This window comes from Pogona vitticeps, chromosome 3 (assembly GCF_051106095.1).
Source record: "Pogona vitticeps strain Pit_001003342236 chromosome 3, PviZW2.1, whole genome shotgun sequence".
NCBI lineage: Eukaryota > Metazoa > Chordata > Lepidosauria > Squamata > Agamidae > Pogona > Pogona vitticeps.
In genome coordinates this window covers 89,630,900-89,655,313 of record NC_135785.1, presented here as the reverse complement: position 1 = coordinate 89,655,313, position 24,414 = coordinate 89,630,900, and the positions used below count along the sequence as shown (strand labels likewise).

The 24,414-nt window shown below is 41.6% G+C and overlaps 1 protein-coding gene across 1 annotated transcript in view; it reads left to right on the top strand.

The window, feature by feature from the left end:
* Nucleotides 1-24,414, top strand: part of OIT3 (oncoprotein induced transcript 3) — a 55,094-nt gene that overhangs the window by 6,630 nt on the left and 24,050 nt on the right. The window contains exons 2-5 of the mRNA XM_020783153.3: nt 3,562-3,936; nt 11,823-11,933; nt 13,425-13,547; nt 17,062-17,184. Of these exons, the coding sequence (XP_020638812.3) occupies nt 3,562-3,936; nt 11,823-11,933; nt 13,425-13,547; nt 17,062-17,184 (732 nt within the window). The remainder of the gene's footprint in view (nt 1-3,561; nt 3,937-11,822; nt 11,934-13,424; nt 13,548-17,061; nt 17,185-24,414) is intronic.

The window sequence follows — 24,414 nt, the reverse complement described above, 5'->3', positions numbered from 1 at the left end:
GTCATATCTTCTTCGTGAAGTATCATAGTGGTCTGTGGCAAGCATGGAATGTATGTCTTTCTCAAAATGAACAAATAAATCAAAGGGAATGGCTCGGATCTCACTCATACCGGGGACAAACCAAGGAAATTGTTGAGACAGAGGTTGACTGAAGGTCACACACGAGTGTTTCTTGCCTGAAGGAGAGTTGCAAGTGGCAGAAATACATTCTCATGTTGTCACTTGAAGGTTTACCACTAAGCCACATTCTCATAAAGATGCAGTTGAAACATGAAGCATGGTGATGCATGGGATATCTGTGGGCTCAAAGCCACACTTTCAAATGGGGTTTGAGAAATGTCAGTGGCAGAAAGCAATGCTTGTGCAAGCTTCAAAAGAAAAAGCCTTGGATCTGAAATGAGAACTTAAACCTGGAAGGCAGAAAATAGTAAAAAGAGTAATTTGAAATTTTGATATGGCAATATGTATAGAATGGATGTTAGTATGATATTGTTTCTCCTCTTCCCTCTGAACCTCAATTCCCTTTTTCCTTTTTGTCACCCCTTGTTTAAAAAAATTTTTTAAAAAAGAAAAAGGCTTGGATCCATTCCGTGATTTGGTTGTGCAAATGCCCCACAATCATGTCATTTTATTGCAGTGATGTGTTTTAGTAGCTGAGGTTCCCCACTGAAGGGGAGGCAGCAGTTGCAGAGAGAGGGATGTTGAGATTTGAACGCAAAACTGTCACAGAAGAAAAGGGTTCATCCCTGTCATCAGAATCCATTCTCACACATCCATTTCGGGAGGAGGGGTTTCCCCTAAGCCAAACTAATAATGCTTCTCCTTCAGAGTGTCAAGCGGGACCTGCAACAAAGTGTTGCTGCGTGGAGTGCTCTTGATCGGGGGGGGGGGGTTCCCAGCCAGCCATGTATTCTGTTCAGTTCCCCTTTCCATCCACTTTTCTGTCCTCACCTCTGACATGTCAAATCATACTCTGTGACCAAAGGCAGGCAGTCTTCCTTGGGCTGCTTTAGTGGTAACCCCCAATCCTTAGTGTTCCCCCCCCCCCCGGACTTATTTTGTTTCCTATGACACGGCACTCATTGCTTGAACACAAACGACAGAAAGAATGAATTGTTGCCACTGCATTTAACCTCTGCCCCAGGCTAATGAGGCAATAATAACCAGTCAGCAGTCACACTTCATCTTCATCCGTGGTATTTTTTCATTAGGTTACAATCCATCCTTATTTTTCAGATGATGCCAGCAGTATCATGCAAATCCTAAAATTATTAAAATTAAATCACACACCAGCAGCCCAGTGGGAAATCAGATCTCAAAAGAAAAGAAAATGCCTTTTTTTCTCTCTCAGTTTTGAACTGCTTAACTAAAGCAATTGGGGTTTTTTCTTTTAGTGTTAAGTGTAATGAAAAGTAATGAATTTGCCTTAGTCGGAAAAATATTAGCATAAATCCTGCTTTAATGGTGGCCACAGCCCGTCATGGTTAACTGGTGCTTAATCAGGTGTTAAATGTATGCAAAGATTTCAGCTGAAAACTTTCGCTGCCGAAGCTGCAATAGGAAGATTAAATACAGCCTCAATGAAAAGTGAAATGAATATTTTCATTGCATTTCCCCCCTCTTTGGCAGTCTCCAATTTAAATCATTTCAAATTTTATGAAAGCCTGCTTGTTCGGAACAGAATGACTCCAATGTCCTTTGCAGGTAACACTGAGCTTCCACGGCAGGTTGCTTCAAGATACAGGCAGGGCTTGAAATGCCACATCTCCTCCTTAGCACCCAATTAAGCAAAGTTCATTATAAAAGGACATGGGAGGAAGATGGAAGAGAAAGAAAAGTAAGAACTGGCCGCTGAAGTTAGTTTGCAAGATTCATCTGGTCTGCGTATGAACGAGGAAGAGCTGGATGGAAAGTCACACTAATTTCATCCTATCAGCCTTGGCTGGTGACAGGCAGCTCAGGTGTGACTTGAGGTAATGAGAATGGTGACTTTTAAAACACCTGAGCCCTGCAGGCCTATGGATTCGTCGCCCACATATTCCTTAACGGACCTACAAATTAGAGGGAGACTAATGTTGTTCCATGAGCCCCTCCCCCCTACTCAGATAAGGAGAAACAGGTCATCTTCTGTGGTGACAGAAATCGTATAGGTTCCCCTGTCTCTACGGATCCATCACGGCACTTTATTACATTCTTTCTTTATTGCTCCGCTATAAAAGAGCTCTCCTTGTTTAGAAAACTTGAGAGACCAGAGCCCCAAAATATTTCTTTTTTAGACTACAACTTCCAGAGTCCTCCTGCCGATATGGTGACAAGCTGTGCTGATTAGGGGATTCTGTGACTTGTAGTCCAAAAAGCAGTATTTCCAAGTTCTGTAGATGAACTCTACTAGCCAGGAAGCTGGAGAAGAAAGTGTATTGCCTTTCTCACCAGGGGGGCAATTATTTCCCTTGAATCCTAAAATTATTATTTTAACATACTCAGATATCCTGTGTTATGCGGAACAATCTATACACCCAAATTATACTTATATTCCATTTCGACACACACAGTCCAAAAATAATCCTGTTGACTCATTTGTTTCTCATTTAAGAACTACAGTCTGATGCCACAAAGTACTACAGCTGTAAATCCCGTAAAGACTTAATGCGCAATACGCCTTGTCTCCTCCACATGCTGAATGCTCCCTGAAATGAAATTCCTCCCAATTTCAAGAAGCTCATATAATGGAGGCGGGGAATTACCTGCACCAGGGCCATAGGGAGGAGGATTGAGATCACTTCGATAATATGACACAGTTTTAAAGTGCACCTGTCTTCAGTTCTATACTAAGATGTAAATAAATTGACATGTTGGTCAAAATTTTATTGCTTAGGGTAGAAAATCATATTAGAGTAGGCTTACTGAATCAATGGGAATTTGCTGAGTCAGTGCTGTAAGTTTCATGAATTCAAATGGGCCTACTTAACGGTGACTTACTTTGGTATAGAAAGCTGCAGTTAGAGTCAGCCTATTTGAATCAACAGAATTTACAGAGGAATTGATTCACCAAATTCCCACCATCTCAATGGGCCTACTCTAGTGCAACCTACTACCCTAAGTGATAAGAGTTTGGCCAATATGTTTGAGAGCATGCACCATGTCACTGGGGATCCCTTATAGCAGGCTGATACCATATTTCCTCCTATGTTGCAATTGTGGATGAGGACACTAGTTTGTGACTCTGACACACAGTGCACTTTCAGTTATTGAGCCACTTTCAGTTTATGGGATTTACAGCTGTGGTACACGGGTAGGCAACATGGTGCCATTCAGACAGTTTAGATTACAATTCCCAGAAGCCCATGCCACCCTGACCATGGTGATAGATGATAGGAGTTGCAGTCCATGATTACAGATTATAGGGGCTGCCTATCCTTTGTGTGAACAACCAAATGATCCCCAAGAGTACAAAACTAATGGTTGGCCTTTGCATGCGCTTAGTTTCTCATCTTAATTTCCATCCATTCATGCATGCATGTATTCTTCTGACGACTGGCTTGTTTTTCTTCTGTATTCCAGCTCTTGATCCTTGCTCTGCCTACATTAGTCTGAATGAACCTTGGAGGAATACTGAATACCAGTTCAATGATTCTGTCGACCAGCCTGAGTGTGACAGCCATGTTGATGGAGAATGGTATCGCTTCACAGGGATGGCGGGCGATGCCATGCCCACCTTCTGCATCCCTGAGAACCACTGTGGGACCCATGCCCCTGTCTGGCTGAACGGCAGCCACCCTCAAGAGTCAGATGGCATTGTCCAAAGGCAGGCTTGTGCAACCTTTAATGGAAACTGCTGCCTCTGGAACACAACTGTGGAGGTCAAGGCCTGTCCAGGGGGCTATTATGTGTATCATTTAAACAAACCAAGTGTCTGCTACCATGCCTACTGTGGACGTAAGTATCCCCAACAGACCGGCTGTTCTGACACTGCTTTCAGCAAAACATGTGGCCATGTAAGGGTAACTTTGGGGACTGTGATGCTTTTAAAAAGTAAGATACATGATCAAGAAAACATCATCACGTGGTCTTGAATTGACCATTCTAGGTTGCAAAGAGAAATGTGTGTGTGCCTATGTGTGTATGTGTGCTTAAATTCCCAGAACACAGACACAACAGATCTAGTCCTTCCCTGAATGCTTTCTTCCAGATTCTAAAAGTGTTATCTTTTGAACTACAGTACAACTACCCAGTGTCCATTCCGGCTGCATAATCTGGCTGTTCTCATGTCCTTCCAAATCCAATCTCTGTTTTCTTCTTTTTGCCATCTGCCCTTCTTCCTGACTCCCTGGATTTTCACCTACCTGCACATCAGAAAATGTGACACATCCTGATCATGTGCCATCCCTACAGTTTGTAATAATAGATAATAATAAGGTGCCATCTGGTCAATTCCAATTTATGGTAAATCTTTCCAGGGTTTTCTAGGTATAAAGTACTCAGATGTTGTTTCCCTCCCCTTCTTCTGGGGGAACTCTGGGACTGTGCAGCTTGTCCAAGGCCACACACTCTGGTTCCTCTCCCAGGAGATACAGTGGAGCATCAAACTCCTGACCTGTGGCTCCACAGCCATTTCCTCCAGTTCTGTCCTTCCACTTTTGAGAAGACAGAACCCTGCAAGACCTACCCTATTGTTGTTTCCCACAATGTTCCTGGCAGGTTCCACTCAGAAACAAAAAGAGAAGGGGAACCCCTTTGTTGGCTCTAGTAAGAATGGGAATCAGAGGAAGTCAGCAGATGTTGACATTCCCTTTATGGGTATGGAAAGCTTAGGTGGCAATCAGACCACTCTGAGAGGTCACTGACACATACCTTGCTCCAGATACACCGAAATTGATTCCCGGAAGAGAAGTGATATGTCTGTCAAGAAGACCAGGTCCAGAGGATCAGTGCCATTCCGACCGTACAAGGCCTACCAATTCTGAGCCCTACCTTTAAGGGAAAAAGTCAGGTTCCTTCTGTGTTCCAGATCAGGCCCCTTATGACCAGGAAGTGTCGCAGACAGCAGAACCAGCTGTAATGTTGCTCATGTAGACAAATACGAATATATTCTTTTGCTCTGCACCCTCTTGCCAGATAGTTCCCTGAAACATCCTCACCTTGGACTGCGGGATTCTGTGACCAAGCAGATGCTTGAACCACACAGCAGTAGGGGCAGAAAAGATGAGACCATGATTCTGCCAGAGCTTGGAAAGATTATGGTTTTGAGATGGCCACATGGCAAATTAGCTGAGGAGAGCCCTAACAAATATAGTCCAAAAAGCTTCCAAGGTCTGGTTTCAGTGCTGAGAGTCAAGTACATTTGAGCACCGTCAAGAGCACCAGAATAAGTGCACCCAGCTTCTTCTTAGTGTTTCTTTTCCAATGTAGAACAACGTGTGTTTTGCATTTCCCACATTTGCAATGGAGATATAAGAAAGTCTACAGTGAGCCAAATATATATTGCATTTTTAAATGACTCTCTTCTGCTTTCGCTCCCAAATGAACCATATGCACTCATGCATATAAATAGCACTCTAAGGTGATTTTGGTGCCATATGTGAAAAATACCTTCAGTGAAGCACTGAATCCACAGAAGGGACTTTTCATACACAACTGCCAACACACTAAAAGACCAAAGACCAATAAAAATTGAAGCTTCCCTCACTTTCATAGAGACTCTGAAAACTGAATTTCTGATTCAGCTTTGCATCTCCAGGCAATCAAGCTAATGGGTTCCCGTTGTGTTGCTCATTGGTATTTATAGTTCCTAATTGAGAAATCTTTTCAGTAATTTATTTCTTCTGGAAAACAATTCCCCCATGCCTATTATAACCAGCTTGAGGAGGCTCTGTTCAAGGTTTCCTCCTCTGCCAAGGTGAAGCTAGAAACATTCAGGCATTGCTCCATTTCTTTTATGGCATCTTCTTCTTGGGATAATTCTGCCCCCTAAGGAGGGGCATCTTGTGACTTTTCAGAAGCAGCACGAACCTCACTTTTTGAGAGATGTATTTCTATCGGTGGATTGGCTGATGCGTTTGTTTTCTTTTAGCACCTTACATACCAAACCATTCAACATACTTCTCAGGGCAGTTTACAAACTCTTGAATCAATGGCATGTTCTGCAGATTTAATGGAGATGGTGGTCACAATGATGATAGCATTGGCTTGCTTGTAAATTTAATTGTATTCTTTATATTTACATCCTCACTTTACCTCTAACAAGCTCAAGGTGTCATACATGACCATCTTCCTCCCATCTTTTATTCTCATAATCCTGTGAGGTATGTGAGGCTGAGAGAGCTTAAGCAAAATCCTGTTGCTTAGCATAATAAAATCACACAAGGGTGGACCCATTGAATCAAAGGGGATTTGAAGAGTTACCTCCCACCATAATTTGCATGGATTCAAATAGGCCTACTCTTACTATGCCAAAGCTGGAAAACAGGAGGGCTGATCTACCTGGTGACTATGCCACAGAGGCTCCAGGAGGAGGTTAAGCTTTTCACCCATACTGTTGGCCCAGTGCAAACAGCTCCCTTAAGGAAAAAACATTATTACTAAAAATGTAAATTTAAATTTAATTTAAAAAACTTGTATGTATCATATTCACCCTTCCTGTGCAACTGCTCCTTAAAGTGATAAATACATATATTGGATTTCCTGTTGTGGATCTAGAACCTGTCATGAAATTGGAGAAAACTGGAGACGATATGCCTTCCAATCTCTGTTCAACCATCAGTCTCACTGAATAATCTAGACCAGTGGTCCTCAACCTTGGGTCCCCAAGATATTGGCATACTTCAGTTCCAGAATTCCCAGCCAGCATGGCCAATGGCTAGAGACTCTGCGGCTGAGGTCCAGCAGCAGATGGAAAGCCACTGATTTAGTTACCCCACCAATTCTAAGCATAATTTATTTTAAGATAAAATTGTTGTTGTGGAAGGGGAGGGTAATGTACACTACCCAGAACTCCATGGAGGAAGGGTGGCATGAAGTATTGTAATAAATAACTTCAAAGGGAAGAAAAAAATTAAGTTCTACTAGGCATGTCTTGATATCTTCTCAATGTATGAGACTACAAATCCTCAGACACTGTGTCCCATGGTTATGTCCCATTTCCATGGCTGACTGAGGATGATGGGAATCATACCTTAACATATCTACAGCAGACTGGTTAAGGTTATCATAGGAATAGCTGAATCCTGGCATGTATTCTGTTGTTGTGGTTGCGGTGGTTGTTAAGTCACCTCTGACTTATAGCGACCATTTGAATAAGTGATCTCTAGAATGTTCTGTCCTCAGTTGCCCAGCTCAGTTCTTCTAAATTCAAGCCTGTGATTCTTTTAAAGAGTTAGTACATCTTGTATTTAGTCTTCCTCTTTTCTTGCTGACGTCCAAATTTCCCAGCAGTAATGTCTTTTCCAGAGAATATTTCCTTATCATGATGTGCCCAAAGTAGGACAGCCTTGGTTTCAACATTTTTGCCTCCACGGAGATTTCAGGCTTGATTTGATGTAGGACTTGCTTGTTTGTCTTTCTAGCAGTCCAGAGTATCTGCAAAGCTCTCCTCCAGCACCACATTTCAAATAAATCATTTTCCCCCTGTGACAGAGTTGCAGTATTACCAGGATACACCAGGTGGCGCTAACCAGTAGAAAAACTTCCCTGAGAGATGAAGACGCCAAGCAATAAAGCAGTGTTGATAGCAGAATAGTTGTATTATTTACAGGATATATACATACATGTACAGCTTAGTCCGTGTTTCCAGTCCCAAAGTCATATACAGCAGTTTCCACAGAGTTCAATGCATAAATCAGAGTCAAAGTCCTTGTAAATTAGTTCAGCAGTCAAATACCATATGTTCAGTCCAGTAGCCAGAGTTCTTCTCCCAATATACAGCACAAAGACACGGCTTCTTCCAGGATACTCCAGCACAACAACACGACAACAGCAATCCACGATACCACCAACCCACAGAGTGTGTGTTAGCTTTATCCCAGGGATAGCCAGTCCTGGGATTGCTCTCTCAGCTGTTACAATTACCTCAGCTGTATAAATTCTTGCTTTGCTTCTTTCTACAGCAATGATCCTTACAAATACTTATTGCTTTAGTACAAAACTGTATTTAACAATTCCACCAGGTTTAGCTCAAACCTGTCACCCTGTTAGTTTTCTTAACTGTCCAGCTTTCACAACTATGCATGGTGATCAGAAACACATGAGTGTGGATGACCTTGGTTTTGGTCTACAATGATACAGCCTACACTTGATGATCCTTCCTTGCTGCCCTTCCTAGTTCAGTCTTCTGATTTCTTGGCTGCACTGTAGATTTGCATTGATTGACCAAGGTATACAAAATCTTTCACTATTTCAATATATTTGTTGTAAGTGCTAAAGCTGTATAGTCATGATTTGTGTCTTAGTATTCAACTGGGACGTGGTGGCGCTGTGGGCTAAACCGCAGAAGCCTGTGCTGCAAGGTCAGAAGACCAAGCAGTTGTAAGATCGAATCCACACAACGGAGTGAGCGCCCGTTGCTTGTCCCAGCTCCTGCCAACCTAGTGGTTCGAAAGCATGCAAATGCAAGTAAATAAATAGGGACTACCATGGTGGGAAGGTAACAGCGTTTCGTGTCTAAGTCGCACTGGCCATGTGACCACAGAAGATTGTCTTCGGACAAAACGCTGGCTCTATGGCTTGGAAACAGGGATGAGCACCGCCCCCTAGAGTTGAACACGACTAGACAAAAAATTGTCAAGGGGAACCTTTACCTTTACCTTTATTCAACTGCAGTCTTGCTTTGGCACTTTCTTCTTTAATTTCCACTAAAAATAATTTCAGGTCATTGCTGTTTTCTGCCAGTAAATTGGTGTCATCTGCATATCTTAAATTATTGATATTTCTCCCACAAATTTTCACTCCTCCTTCATCTGAATCCAGTCCAGCTTTCCGTATGATATGTTCTGTGTACAGATTGAACAGATAAAGGGATAAAATACACCCTTGTCTAACACCTTTAGGAAACCCTTCTGTCTCTCCATGGACAAAACAATCTGGATAATTGATTTGAATTGTCTGATATTATTACCGAATACAACTTCAATGTTCTTATACAACTGATTAACTGAAACTAACATGAAAAACAGAGGAGCTTGTGTCATGAGTGCAGCTGAAATCCTGGAACCAGAAGGGTTAACTCAGGCTGATGAGAATGCTGAGCAATCAGAAACACCTGAATTGCCTCCAGATTCTCCTTCCTCAGCAGACAAGCTTCGGGCCAGGCTTCAGGGAAGACTTATGGCAAAAAGGTCAGAGGATCGCTTGAAGGCTGTCCACAGAAACATCTGTGCAACTAGCCCTGAGTATTGACAGGATGGAAAGGTTTCCAGCAGCTCCTATTCAGCTAGAATTTCTGTGGAAGCAACAAGTCAAAACCTCTGGCTAGCATCCACACTCCTACAACCTTGAACCGTGTTCCTGATTCTGGACTCTGACCTTGGACTACGTTCTGTGAGTTGGTTTGGTACATGGTTATCGGTTTTGCATTCTTGGTATTCCTGACCTTGGACTGGTTTATTGGACTTCGGCTGTTGTAACCCCTGGGAACGTGACAGCTTGTTTTCTTAACTTTGAATTAAAATCTTTTCCATCTAAGAGAAGCAGACATGTCTTTTACTGCCGAGATCACAATTTCAGCCTTCCAGTCTGATTCTCCCATACAGCAATATACAAGCACTGTCTTTGATACAGTAATAATGACAGTTTGATTTATGTGTTACAGGAGGCACTTGCATGATGACATACAGTCTGCAGTGCCTTGAATTATCCCGGAGCACTGACAGATTTTAAAAATGTAAATAAATAATCTTTGCCAGAATCCTATTCAAGCCAGCATAAGGTTTGAGTGTCTGCTGCAGCTAATTACAGCTAACTGCCAAGGTACCAAGACACATCTTAGTGGGCACATGATCAAGTACATGGCCAGGATGTGTCCTGGTACCCTGTCAATTAACTGCAATTATTCATGGCAAATTGCACAAGCCTTACATGAAAGCAAGTAGGATTCTGGCCATCGAGGTAGTTGAAGGAGTTAGGTGAGTTTCCAGCAAATCATCAGAAGACAGGTACAAACTGTTGTTATCTTACTATAAATGTTTGACCTTGGGAATGCTTTTTCCTTCTGTGCTGGAGAAATGTATGGATTTCCTCCCTTTCTACTCAAAGACTTATCAAACTGGGACTAGAACAAAGCAAATCAATAAGTCAAAGATGTTCAGGACAAGCTGGCTTTTCATTATTAGGGTAGAAGCACCTTGAATAACCAGGTTAGAAATGGCCATTTGGACTGCCACTGCTTTTCAAACAAAGAGGTATCCCTCCAAGTGTTTATAACACAATAACAATAATATGTCTGTGAGAGGGCACCTCTTTTTTTGCCCCATCCACACCCTGCTTCTGGAACTCTCTTCCCTGACTATAATTTAAAAGGAAGTTACACGATTTCTTTTCAGTCAGACTTTTGAATCTACTGAGGTATTCTTCCTATTGTGAGCTGTGTTGTCTGTAAATTGTTTGCAAAATGATGAAAATCCCATTTTGCGGTTTGCAGAGTATGTTGCTCTGATTTCCTTTGGGAAGGAATCTTAGATGTACATAATTTTAAATAAAGAACTGAATAAGAGAAATTATCTCACCTGTGTGTGGGGAGACACTGAATCATTGCTAACTTTTACCTGAATATTGCAATGTGAGGCGGTATGTAAGTTCAAAACATGGAGATGAAGCCCGTGGCACAGTGGTTAAACTACAGTACTGCAGTAAAGCCTCTGTTCATGGCCTGAGTTTGATATTGATGGGTTCAGGTAGCTGTCTCAAGGTTGATTCAGCCTTCCAGATGAGTAAAATGAGTATTCAGCTTGCTTTGGGACAAGTTGTTATTTGCATAATTATGGTGGAAGGGAACTGGCATTAACTCACAGTTGCAAATTGCCAATAATTAACAAGTCCCCACTTGGATTCTTCATGGTGCACCAATCAAATGGCTTGATGTATGACTAGGAATCCAAGCAGGGACTCATTAATTACTGACTATTTGTCGTGACCTTGTCACCTCCCTACTTCCATTTTAACAACACAAGAGGATTTTAGCCAGTATCATATCACTAATTGTTATCCACTGATTATCCACTAACTTTTATTCAAGGTATCATTGCCATAATTTGTTACATCTCATTATAAACGTTATATATTGCACCAAGATTCAAAATTATAACAGACTCAAGCTTGTATAATGCACATGCCATGTGGAATGTATTACCATTATAACTGAGGACAATTTCATGAAAGGATGAATAAACATGGATAAAATACTAAACATTGCCAACACCATATCCCTGTCATTTGATATTCCCCTTGTAATCTGCTTTAGGGGCACGGGAGATGTTATAGGAGCACAAACTTCTTGAATAACTATAAAGCAGAGTGTGGGCCTAATTTAAAGTGAAACACGGGTGACAAAAAGGAGAGGGAGGCTCAGTCCTTCTCCCCGTTCTAAATCTTCTTCCCAGTTTTTCCCCCCTGAAAACGGCTGCTTTACTTCCTGGACCCTACATATAAATATGATTCATATAAATCTGTTTGGGGGATAGAAGTGGGGAAAGGAAGGATTCATTTACAAGAATTTGTGGCAATTGGATTTGAATCTTCAGGCCTGATTATGTTGTATCCAGTTCGACTCTTACCTTCCATACTATTAACTTAACAGAGAACATGGAACTATTACTTCTTTTGTCGTTCTGCAGATTTCTATGACATCTGTGATGTGGTTGATTGTCGAGGCTCCTGTCTGGACACTGGAGACTGTCTGTGCTCTTTGGGGACAACACTGGGACCAGATGGACAGACATGTCTTGGTAAGGATATACAAGCTGTAACAAGAAAGTACCATAGTAGGATTTAGAGCAATGCTTCCCTACCTTGAGTCCCAGATGTTCTTGGATTACCACTCCCAAAAATCCTGGCCAGTACAGGTAGTGGTGAAGGCTTCTGGGAGTTTTAATTCAAGAACATCTGAGGACTCAAGGTTGGGAACCACTGATTTAAAGGGAGGAATAAACAGACTGTGGATGAAGATTTTCTTCCTCCCCTTCCTGCTGTTTCATAATTCAGCTGAATTCACAATCAGTACTTTCCCACTACCTGCTACTATCAGATGGATTTTTCTAAGTTTGTGCTTGCCTCTTGATAGCCAAAACATAAGCTAAATATGAAGAGGCATGACAAAGAAGGAAGAAAGCACTAGAAAGAGATTGCTGGAGAAAAAGAAAAGACGAAGGTACAAAATAGGACTGTGAAAGACAAAAGAAATCATTTGGAAAACACAGTGTGAACCTTATTGAGCTGCAGGTCCCATAAAAAAGCTGTGTGAAGTGACTGGTGAAAAAGTGAATAGTTAAATTGCTACAATTTGAAAGGGACTCATTTATTTAACAGAGTCAGGAACAGCCCTGATAAAATGTTTGCCCCTCCTCACTCAGATGCTGCACTGAAATGACCAAACCACAATCAATCCTAAGCAAGTAGGCTCCTAAATGTACAAAGCAGGTGATATGAGAAGTTATTAATCAGTGCTTGCTCACTCTCCCATCATAAGGCTAGGCAGTAGTCCCAGCCAACGGCTGAACACTACATTAAACCCCATCAAAACTAAGAGCATTGCGTATGACTCCAGGCAGAACTCCAATACGTTGCTACCAAAGCAAGCTATTAATCCAAAGGAAGACAATGTAAGTCACCCACTGGTAGGAAGAAAATTAGTTTCAACTGTGCACTGATGGTGGGTGGTGATTAGCACCTGGGCACCCTTTTTAAATCTTTGTTTATGTCCGAGAAGACTTACCCGTCCAATTTCAAACCATCTTGCTCAGTCCTGGTTAGAAAGGACAAGCCCAAACATCATTGTCAATGACAGGCCGCTCATTGCTTTGTATCTGAAGTGAGCTGCATGGCTTTTAGACTGTGACCAATCAGATGAAGTGAATAATAGAGGCCTCATCAGCTATTTGTCCCTGAATGATTTGCTTGCAAAAAAATAGCACCTTGGAAGAGAACATCACTTTGGCCATGGTCATGTCCTCTTTGGCAGAGCTTAGAAATGTTGCTTTCTTGGACTACAACTCTCACTCTGGCTGGGAATTCTTGGAATTGTAGTTGCTGTTAAAAAAATCATAGGCTATTCTGTGATAAAACATAACAGGAAGTAGACAATAACCAGTCAAAGTCCCCTTTAAAAATAATGGGTTCAAGCCACATGGATAAAGAGAGTCAGTGGCTTGCATGTACCAAGTCCTCAGTACCAGCTGCCTGTAGCTGAAGGAAGAGTTTGAATTTTTATCTCTCTACAGATGAAAATGAATGTGAAAGAAACAATGGAGGCTGCAGTGAGATCTGCATCAACCTGAAGAATTCCTACCGTTGTGAATGTGGAGTTGGACGCGTGCTGGGGAAGGATGGAAAGACCTGTGAAGGTGAGTATGGAGACAATGGAGCAAATGTATCTTCATGAAATGACACATCTGACCACAGATGTCGATTGATTCTGATCATTGCATCACAGACTTTTAAGATTCACCGCCAGCAGGAGCATCTGATAATGTCCAGCATGTTTGAAGAGCACCCTGCATAAACAGCTTAGTGGATGTTCATTGAGGCTGCTTTTATGCAAGACAAACGGGGTAAAATATCTCGACACCTTGCTGCTTATGCCTCAACAACAGGAAGTGAGTCACACGTTAGGGGCTACCATGAATGTCCAGTGGATCAAAAGTCAATTGACCTTGAACTTCCTGGTTTTACCCAGTGGAGCATGTGGAGATAGACAGACACATCTATTAAACTAAAATTCTCCTTGTCTTTCCTCCTTCACCACCATTCCATGTTTTACAATTTCTTCCACATTTTTAATACATTGGGGGTGGGGGGGATCTGCTTGTCCCTCATTTAAAAAAAGAGAGGAAGAGAAATACTCTGGAGACAGCAGAGACAGGAAAACTTTGGCCCTCTAGATTTTTTTTTCCACTGCAGTTCCCATGACGCCTTGCCATGGGTCATGATGGCTAGGGCTGATTGGAGTTGAAGACTAAAACATCAGGAGGGTGAAAGTTTCCTCACCCTGATTTGACTATAACCATAGATTTGTGTCCACAGAAATAAAATGGAGTTTATTTCTGCTGCCGTGATGCTAAACATCATTGCTTAGGAAGCAGCACAATTTTATTACAGAAAATAGTTTTAGAATATTTTTTTTAAAAAAACTATATAAAATGAGCATGAAAAATGGTGTAGAGGGGACCAGCTGGATGTATCCTGACTATAAATTAATTTTATATTTTATGATGTGTGTAGTGAATGGGGGGGGGGAACTGGATGTATTAAATGCATCTTTGCATCCAACAGCAGATTTTAAAACTGCAGACAGCTGGAAGTGCTGTTAATTACTGGGGTAGATCAGGCACGGATAGTTTTAACGCTTTCTTTTCCTGTTGCATCCTGCAGATAATCCTTGCCCTAAAGCTTCACTAGTAGGCAATATCTTCACAATGCAAAAGGCAGTATCCAAGGTGTTTTTTTTCTCAGGAAGGGCAGGATCAGGTTAGATTTCTTCTCCTTGCCTAGGGACCTAGTAATCAGCATTTTCAGTGCATTACCCTATTGGCAATTTTTTAGAAAGACGTGTGTTCTTTGAACTAATGTCTAGGACAAGGAGTCTGACAGGGAGTAGCTGTTGAACAGGCTACTGGTCTAACCATGGAAGGCATCAAGAGTCTTCAGATGCATTCACGGGCTTGCTATTTCTTTTTCCCAGTTCCTGGCCTTTTGAGGAAATGGACTGGTAGCATCTATTTTCCTTGTCCTGCTTGCATTAAGAAAAAACATTGTTCCTTTATCTGAAAACATAGGAAAGTTTATAGGTAGTCTTTAAACTGAAGTAAGAGGAGCCATTCCCCCCCACCCCACGTAAGGCTCTTTGGGAAATTTATTGAGCAATATATGTGCATCTGTCTGCGTCATATTTACTGATGGGCCATTCTGGGAAAGAGATAATTCACTTCGTAAGCCACTCCAACAGTCCATTGCATGACCATAAACTCTTGAAGAAAGACTTGGGGTTTAATCATTTTTATAATTTCAGAGTAGTGAGATCCTGACAAACAAACTAGGGCCACTAATTCAAATATTATTTGTCAGTGGGTACGCTTCCAATGTTTGGATGATTAACCATGCTCTATAAGTGCAATAAATTCTCTCAGTTCTGTCCTTCACCCAGGCCCTGGTCACACAAGGGGAATGTTATATAGTTATCCACCAATTATGTCGGTGTTTTTCCTCCTGGTTACACAACGCAGAGTCAAGACATTTTCCTGGCTAGCGGTGAAACTGCGGAACATTTTCCAATTGCCAGGAGGCTTGTGTTATTTTGTTTTTTGTTTTGTTTTTGTTTTGTTTTGTTTTTTTGTACTGGTGCACTCCTTACTGGGATTACCTGTATGCACGACCTGTCCCACTTTTTTCAGAATTGAAGCTAGGAAGGTGGCTGCCATTAGTGCAGTGGACACATTATTATTATTATTATTATTATTATTATTATTATTATTATTATTATTATTATTATTATTATTATTATTATTATTATTATTGTTGTTGTTGTTGTTGTTGTTGTTGTTGTTGTTGTTGTTGTTGTTGTTGTTGTTATTATTATTATTATTAATTTAAATCATGACCAATACATCAATACATTGGTAAAAGTACGTCACAGAGGGGGACCTACCGCCATTACATTACTGGAGAGTAATAATTTTTATTTATTTCTATGGGAATATACATTGAACTGTTAGGCCAGTGTCATGGGGGGTGATTGCTAGTACTGCTGTGTAGATATTCCAAGTCCATTGTGTGCAGTGCATTTCTGCAGGAGCAGCCAGTGCAACAGAGGACACTTTCCTAAAGAGAAACCCCTTTCCAATTTATGTTGCCTCTAATTTCCACCCCCCCCTTTTCCAACCCCATCCCCACATTGTGTTCCATTGCAACTGGAACAAAAGGGGTGAGAAACAAAAGCTATGGGTGAGCGGGGGAGGTGGAAAGCTGTGCAGAGGGGGGACAGAGTCAAGCTCGCTTGCGCCGTTGTGCACCTTAGAGGGAGACTTGTTTCTGATATATTTATAAAAAACAAAGGGCTAAATTGCCCCTTGAAGCAAGACAGAAAATAAACTGGTACCATGGTATAGTCAGCCATAATGATTCAAACTGGAGGAAATTAATCACTACTGCTAAAAGTTCTTGGGACATTTGTCCCGGGATATAAACCACGTGACCACAGTTCAGTACAACAGAGGTATGGAAGCTATCGGAAGAACTAGAAAACATTCCCCTCATGTGACCAGAGCCCCAGTTAAATGACTCTTGACAAGAGGGACCCGTATCAAGATTGAGGCTCACAATCCTTATTTTTGAACAACAGCAATTACTGGAGTCTGAGAATTCTTGACTGAATTTCTCTTCCACTGCTTCCTCTGTAATGCATGGTTAAATAAGTTCATATTCAGCACATCAGCTTGGCAGGGATCTCTTTAGTGAGAGAGGGAATCAAACAGGAAGATTTGTACTCACATCACCATGGATATAAAAATATCCTGATGGGCCCCCTGAACATTTCTGTCTGAGGAGACAGTGATCTTCCTGCACTGTTGCCAGCAAATCCTTTATTTATTATTTAGTTATAGGTTACATTTTATTTTGTTTCGTTGTTATATTTTACTCCCATTGTTTTCATTCTCATTTTTATCCTCAAAAACCTGGTCATGTAGATTAGGTTGAGCGATGGTGGCTGACCCAAAACCAGCTAATGGGTTTCCTGTTCAAGTGGCCCTCTGAACCCAGTTTTTTTTCTAATCCAGTACTTAACCACACTAGTTCTTTCTTGCCCTTTTCACCCAGGGATTCAATGAAGCTTGTAATGTCTTTGCACATTATGTCTCTTAGAGATTGAAGGGTGTCACAACAAAAATGGAGGCTGCAGCCATACTTGTGTCATGGTGGAAGACAATTACCAGTGCGAGTGTCCACGGGGCCTTGCTTTGTCAGAAGATGGCCACACATGCCAAGGTAAGGACAACAAACCGTACTGTTGGCCTCAACCAGGATAGTATTGCTGAGGGGAAAAAATGCTCCTTACGTCTTTCATTTTCCTTCCCATCTAGAATTGTCATCGGATAGCTCAATGAGTTAGGTATCTGGCTACAGAGCCAGAAGTTGGGAGTTTGATTCCTCACAGTGTCTCCTGAGAGAAGGGCCAGGCTGTGTAACCTTGAGTAACCTACGTAGTCCCAGGGCACCATCAGAAGAAGAACAGAATGATAAGCCACTCCTGAGTATTCTGTACCTAAAAACAATCAGGAAAGTGTCACTCTAAGTGGCAATCAACTTGATGGCACAGAATTAATTATTACAGGAATCGAGGCACATTTTAAAGAAGACCCTTCTTAAAGATGACATCACTCAAACATTAAGTCTTATCTCTAGGCCAATATTATTCTCCTAGCCCTCGGCTGGACGCTGGAAAAGACCTCAGTTTGGTCATGGCGTTGGTGCCTCACCACTTTTCTTACCTGTATGTCAGAGCTGTAACTAGAAATATTGGCACCTGGGCAAAGGGCACTGTCTCCCAGCCACACATCTCTGTGAAATGGGAGTGAGCTCCCATCAGGACAAAAAAGAGGGAAATGGGGTGTCCCCCAAATAAAGAAAAAGTCACTGGTATAAAAAATGTTTTCATGTGAATAAGGGTGAGAAGTGTCACTGTTTATTTTCCCAACAGTCATCAGTAGATTCACCTGTAGGTGCTGGTCCCCTGTACATTTCAGTGCCCTAGAACAGCCATTCTCAACTTTTTTTTGTCACAGCCATGCACATAATATGAAAGAAATATAGGCCAAATCAGAATTGTGTAAGTTGCATAGTGAGCCTTATATAAAGTGGTGTGTGAAGAATTGTTTCCAGTCTGTGGTCCCCTTCAAATGTGACAGGGCTCCCCAGGGGGGCATATGACCCCTGTTGAGAACAGCTGCCCTAGGGCAAAGCCTCAATTGCCCTACAGGAATTATCACCCTCTTGTGTGTACACCCCAGGCAACAGTTTCATAATAATAATAATAATAACCCATGGCAATAGCAGCCATACTTCATGTTACCTGGCATTTGGAACCATCGCTGAAAGTCTGTCTTCAATGAGGAGGATTTTTGTCATTATGAACTACAAATCTTAGAGGGAGAGAAGGTAGAATCTGCTACCACTGGTGACCTGACTAGAAGAGATAGGGAAAGGTGTGTGGAAGAAAACAAATTCAATTCTGAATGTCTCAGTTTCTAAGTGAGCAAACAATGCAAAGAACATGCACATCAAGGGACTACTACTACCTGGCTCTACTTCTGTTGTCTCCTAGTGGTACTCTATGGCAGTGGTTCTTAACCTTGGGCAACCCAGGTGTTCTTGGACTGCAAGTCCCAGAAGCCCCAACCAGCATAGCTGGTAGTGAAGGCTTCTGGGAATTGCAGTCCAAGAACACCTGGATTACCCAAGGTTAAGAACCACTGCTCTATGGCATCATTTGTGTAAGTCAAGCTTGCACATTTCTCCACTTCCTGCACTCCATTTCTTAGTTTCTAGTTTGGTAGGCAAACATACTATTCCATATTCTTGGGTCACAGAGGAATGGCGATGCCTACAAAAGAGAGTTCCCCACAGTGGTCAGAAGCTTTTGGCGGGTTCATCTTCAACACCATCTTCCTGTACGATGCTGAGGCATAGAGCAAATGTGTCATACCAACTATGGCTTCAAAGGACTCTGTGGTGCAAAGGGATGCTTTAGTAGGCTCCTGAGAGCTGCTGTAGTTGCTGAATTTCAGTTGTAAAAACAGGATGTCCAATGGTGGGGCAGTCCCTAGGGGTCCTAAGGGGTGATGAGCCCCCAGGACTAACTGGTGGGGTACCCCCTGCAGTCAAGAGTCCCTCAGCTCAGTTTGAAAATCTAGTGGAATGGAAAGATGCCTCACATTTGTTCAGGAGGGCAATGTGTTAACAAATGAACAGTCCTTGCTCTTTATTTAGCAAATTAGATTTAGGGCCACCTACACAACCTTTTATAGGGACATAAAGTGCAGTCTCTGCCTTCAACTGCATAAAAACAGTTTTTAATTTAATAATAATTAGATGCATGGTGGTATAACAGTTAACAATGCCAGCAGTTAGCCAAAGCCATTAGCATGTTTCATATCAGTGCTTCCACTGTTGTTCACTTTTGCCATGAATTGATAGGAAATGTTAGTCATTCAGCCAGATTCAGGATGTTATGTTTACTAAGCAGTTGCTACTCAGAAATAATTTACCTTTTAGAAGGCCCCGTAAGACATGCATACTTCTGGTACAGCAGATTTCATCAGAGAAAACAAAACAAGAAAATAGGCAGGAAGGTAATTATGTTAGTTGGTAATTTCCGGAACAGTGAAGCTGAAGAACAGAGGCTGAGAAGATGCAATTTAAAGATGATTTATCTCACTGCGAGTGACAATAATAAATGGTACTGATTCAGATAAGAATGTGTTGAGTCTAAAGGGTGTTTTTGAGGAGGGCAAATGATTAAAATGGGGGTTAAGTGGAGAGATAGGATGTAAAGAAGACATGACAATTCTACACATTGGGGCATATGCTGGTACAGCATAGCTTGGAGAAGTTACTTTTTGGATTGCCATTCCCAGAATCTCCAAGCCAATATGATAATCAGATGCACTGGTTTCAAAATTCTGGGAGTTCCTTTTCACAGTAACTTTTCCAAACATCACATGCAACCTGTGAGACGGGAAGGAGGGTCTAATTTAAAATGTCAAAGAGTGAGGTGAAGGAGGAGGCTAGTCTCTTTCCTATAGTATGTCCAGCTTTGTCTCTGCCCCCCCTCCCCCCAGCATCTGCAGTAAGATTTCTGGCTGAGAGAAGAGAGAGCTTAGGGAGCATACTTCCAGGGGAAAGCTGAAGAAAGGGAATGGCTTAGTGTCCCCTTAACGTGCTCACCTTTCACTATAAACCAAGGCTGGCACAAAACATTTGCTGCTTGAGGCAAAAGACAAGGCAGCATTCCATTCCATGTACATCAGATGGTTTGTCCCAGCAGCTGAACCCTGTTTCAAAGCTGGCAGCCGTACAGGGTCCTCCATTACACCTGAGGGCACCAGACCTGTTTAAAGAGCACATGGCAAATTTTGTGGTCAGCAACACAGCTCTGCCCTCTAAGAGAAGGAAAGGGGCGTAAAAGGCTGAAGAGAAAGCCTTGGGGAGCCTCCCTGTACTGCCTCCAGCACCTGCTGCCTGAGGCAACTGCCTCACCCTGGCCAATGTTAGGGCCTGCAGTGCTTCATGGACACAAGTCTGCTGCTGTAAGGTCCCACTTGGCCCTTAGTTGCCTACAACTGGGTGGGAGATGAGAGTCTTAGATGAATTATGTAATTTGCAGAGTGTGTGTTGTTTTGTTTTATTTTATTTTTTAAAAAAATGATTCTATGGAGAAATACATTATTTTCTGTGCTTGCCTCACTTGATCAAATGCGCGACATCACCCCATATTGGGACCCAAACATCAGGTAGGCAGCAGCTATGCTCATTTATCAAAGAGTTTGTTGAGGAACTTAATAAATGTCCTAAATCAAGGCTGTGAGCTGATCAATTCATCTATGCAAAGTTATCTGTCTGCCAGGCATTATTGGAAATACTTTCCAAATTGCTCCTCAGGGGCTTGAAAACAATGTTTATCTTATTTTGTTCTCTTCCCTCCCTGGATTTGCTCTCTGCAGTTTTGGTCTACTATCCATCGATTTCTCTCTCTCTCTTGTGACTCTTATCAGGGGAGAGCTGAGAGGGAGCGAGTCCTGGCTTTTCATTTTCTTCTTTTCTGTCAAACAGCACCCTTGGTGAAATCAGGAGGGAAAACCAGGAATATTTTTTCTCTGTATGTCTCCATGTGCACATGAGTGTCATGTTTTCGTGCCAGAATTATTCCTTGAAGCAGACAGATGGTTTCAAAACCTGAACAATAACATCTTAAAAGGAGAGGGGGGAAAAGATACACTTCAAAGTTCTGATTTCATCTTAGATTCCAGGGAGCTGTGGATCAATGTATCAAATGCAGATACATGGAACACCCGCTTTCATAGTTTTGAGAACACCTAGTGAAATTAATGGCTGCTAACGGTTATGCTGGAAACAGGATTCATAAATCCATACCTTTCATCCCTAAAAATAATTTATAGTCTCTCCACCCCTCAAGTTTGAAAATTATGTGTCAGGAAAATAATCAAGCCTGTTTTATAAAAAGAAACACTCCAAATATGGCTACTAACAGACTCCATCTCCCCACCACCACCACCACCCAGTTCAAATGTTTCTCCACAGACTAATGGCAACATAGAAACGCATTTAGGTAAACATGAAAGAGTTCTGTGGTACTTTTTCTATTTACGACTCTGTGGTAGCCTGTGTAGGTTTAGAAATAATCCCCTGCCAGGGAAACCCATGCTTTTAGAGGGGGAATGATCTACAGCACAGCCCTTTGGGGGATAAACTGACTCTTAAACCTGCAGGCCTTGACCAGTCTTATGTAATAGAATAATGGCTATCTTCAGACTCTTGGAGGCCATTTTCTTCTCCAGACAGAAACCGAATGGCCAGAATAATCAACAGTCCCCAAGATAATCACACTTAATAAGGAAGTGTTGTTTCCTTTTTTTCTTAAACTACAACATAAACCTAAAATACATAAACCAAAATACAAATTGATTGTGTTCCCCACCACCATAGTCATGATTTCTTGCAGTAATCCTCTTCTTCCTCTATTTTTATTCTTCTTCTTCCTTTATTGTCCTCTTCTCTAGAACTGCATTGATTCTTGATTTGGAACTTTCCCTTTTCCTCTTGTTTGCACATATTCAAGAAATCTGCCTCATATATCATAGAAATTATTCTTTTTATCTCTCCTTTCTTAACCTTTAACTTACAAGTTATCATTTATAGCAATGTTCCATATTTCATTATACCATTCTTCCATTCGAAATTCAGACTTTGATTTCCAATTCCTAGCTATTATTAATGTGGCTGCTGTTAATAAATTGGTAATCAATTCTCTAGTCATCTTATCATACTCCACATTCTCAAATATTGATAACAGAGCTATCTCAGGATTAAATTCTATATCTTTTTCACATATGTCATTTAATTCTTCAAAGATTAGTTTCCAAAATCTTTGTACTTTTTCGCATTCCCACCACATGTGAAAGTATGTGCCAATTTCCTTCTCACATTTCCAACAGACATTCGGATAACTAGTGTTAACTGTATTCAATTTTGTCGGTGTCAAATACCATCTTAAACCCAATTTGAATTTTTTCTCTCTTATTCTCACTAATATAAATAGTAAAACCCTCATTTTCCACATCTTCCTCCATCCTTCATCATTTATTCTTTTTCCTGTCTTGTTCCCACACTAACTTCAGTCCTTCTTTCTCAGCCTCTTCTTCTTCTAGATCAAGCAGAAATCTATAAATTTTACTCACTGCAACCTTTATTGAATCAGTCATTTGAATATCTTCATATGATAACAGAAATTGTTCATACTTCATATATTCTCTACCTTTATTATACTTCTTTACCCATTCATTAGTCCATTTTTCTAACTGCATATAATTCAACCATGATATATTCTTATTTTGAAGGATTTTTTTCATTTGATCTTTCGATCTCATTTTATACAACCAGTCTTTTAATCTAATCACTGGGCGCGGTGAAGTGGGTAGGGGGAGGAAAAGAGGTTAAGTGTACAGTGGGAAGTTAGGGATAGGGGAGAAGAAAATATTTAAAAATATTTTCTTCTAAATATAAAATGTTTAGAAAGTAAATACAGTGGTGCCTCGCTTAACGAGCGCACCGTATAACAAAGAATCCGTATAGCGATCCCTTTTTGGGGATCGCTATACGGAGCTGCCCCAATCGCCGCACTCGCTTTGCGACGATTGGGGCGTCCGGCGGCCATTTTGGAGCCACCGAACAGCTGATCGGCGGCTCCAAAATGGCCGCCGGACCAGCAAAAACATCGCTGGAGGGGTAAGTTTTGGCGCCTATTGGAACGCATTAAACTAAGTTTAATGCATTCCAATACGCTTTTCCTGCCCCGTACAGCGATGTTTTCGCATAGCGAAGGTTAATCCGGAACGGATTAACCTCGCTATGCGGGGCACCACTGTATTTTATAGATAGAAATAATAAGAAATAATTCAAGCTAAAAGGAGAGAGTTAGAAAGCATAGAGTTAGAAGTGTTGTTTCCTAACAGTAAAAACTTCCTGTTTGTGAAGCACATGGTTTCAGACAGTACAGTATATGGTCAATAGATGGGATGGTATAAGGGGTAAGAATGAAGAATGGCCATGGTTCCTGAGCAAAGCTTGCAAAAGTGACTTTTGAATAGCAGCTTTGCTAAATCTCCCAGCCACCATGACATGTTGGATGGAAGATTCTGGGTATCAGAGCCCAAAAAGTAACTATCCACCTTCTGTTCCTGAAAGATTTCTTCAAGAGGTAAGCTGGCAAACATGGCCTGTTGCTTGTGTATATTGGCAGCAAGATGGAAGTACGTTGACTTTCCCAAGAATCTGACAGCAAAACTCCTTGGCCTGGATCCAGAAAATTACTTAGCCTCAGACTTACCCTACCCAAGTGGAAATTTTGTTTTGCTTTTCATATTTAAACAGATGGTTGTGCTGTGTCACAAACCTATTTTGAAACACCCTCTCCATATTTTTTTTTTTAAAAAACACTTTTTAGCTGGTAGGCAAAAAGGCTCTGTTTGCATACTGATGTATGTTTGTGCAAAGAGGGACCTGGCAGAACTGGGCTGCCTCCCACCCCAGCCCACTTTGCATGGAGAATTCTATAGGCATACAGCAATACTATGTCTTGAGACATTTCCCATGCTGGAAGTATTTCCACCACTAGGGGTGCCCACAGTGGAACGTGTGACCACAGTAACTCTTGATGGAAGAGGAGGGCTTAGCTCGTGTGACCCTTACCGTTCTTCCAATGCATGTGTGGGAGAAGATCCTTAAGGCATACCCTGACTAAGCTCAGTTACTTGGATTTAGGCCTTTTCTGACTACTGCTTTGTGTACAGTGAGCATATGCCCAGGATGTGCAGAGTTTGGAATTAGAGATGGGCACAAACCTTGGTTCGTGCCAGTTCATGTGTGTTCCCTTCCCTTGTCTCTCCATCCAGTGACCCACTCACCAGTAGGGACACGCTT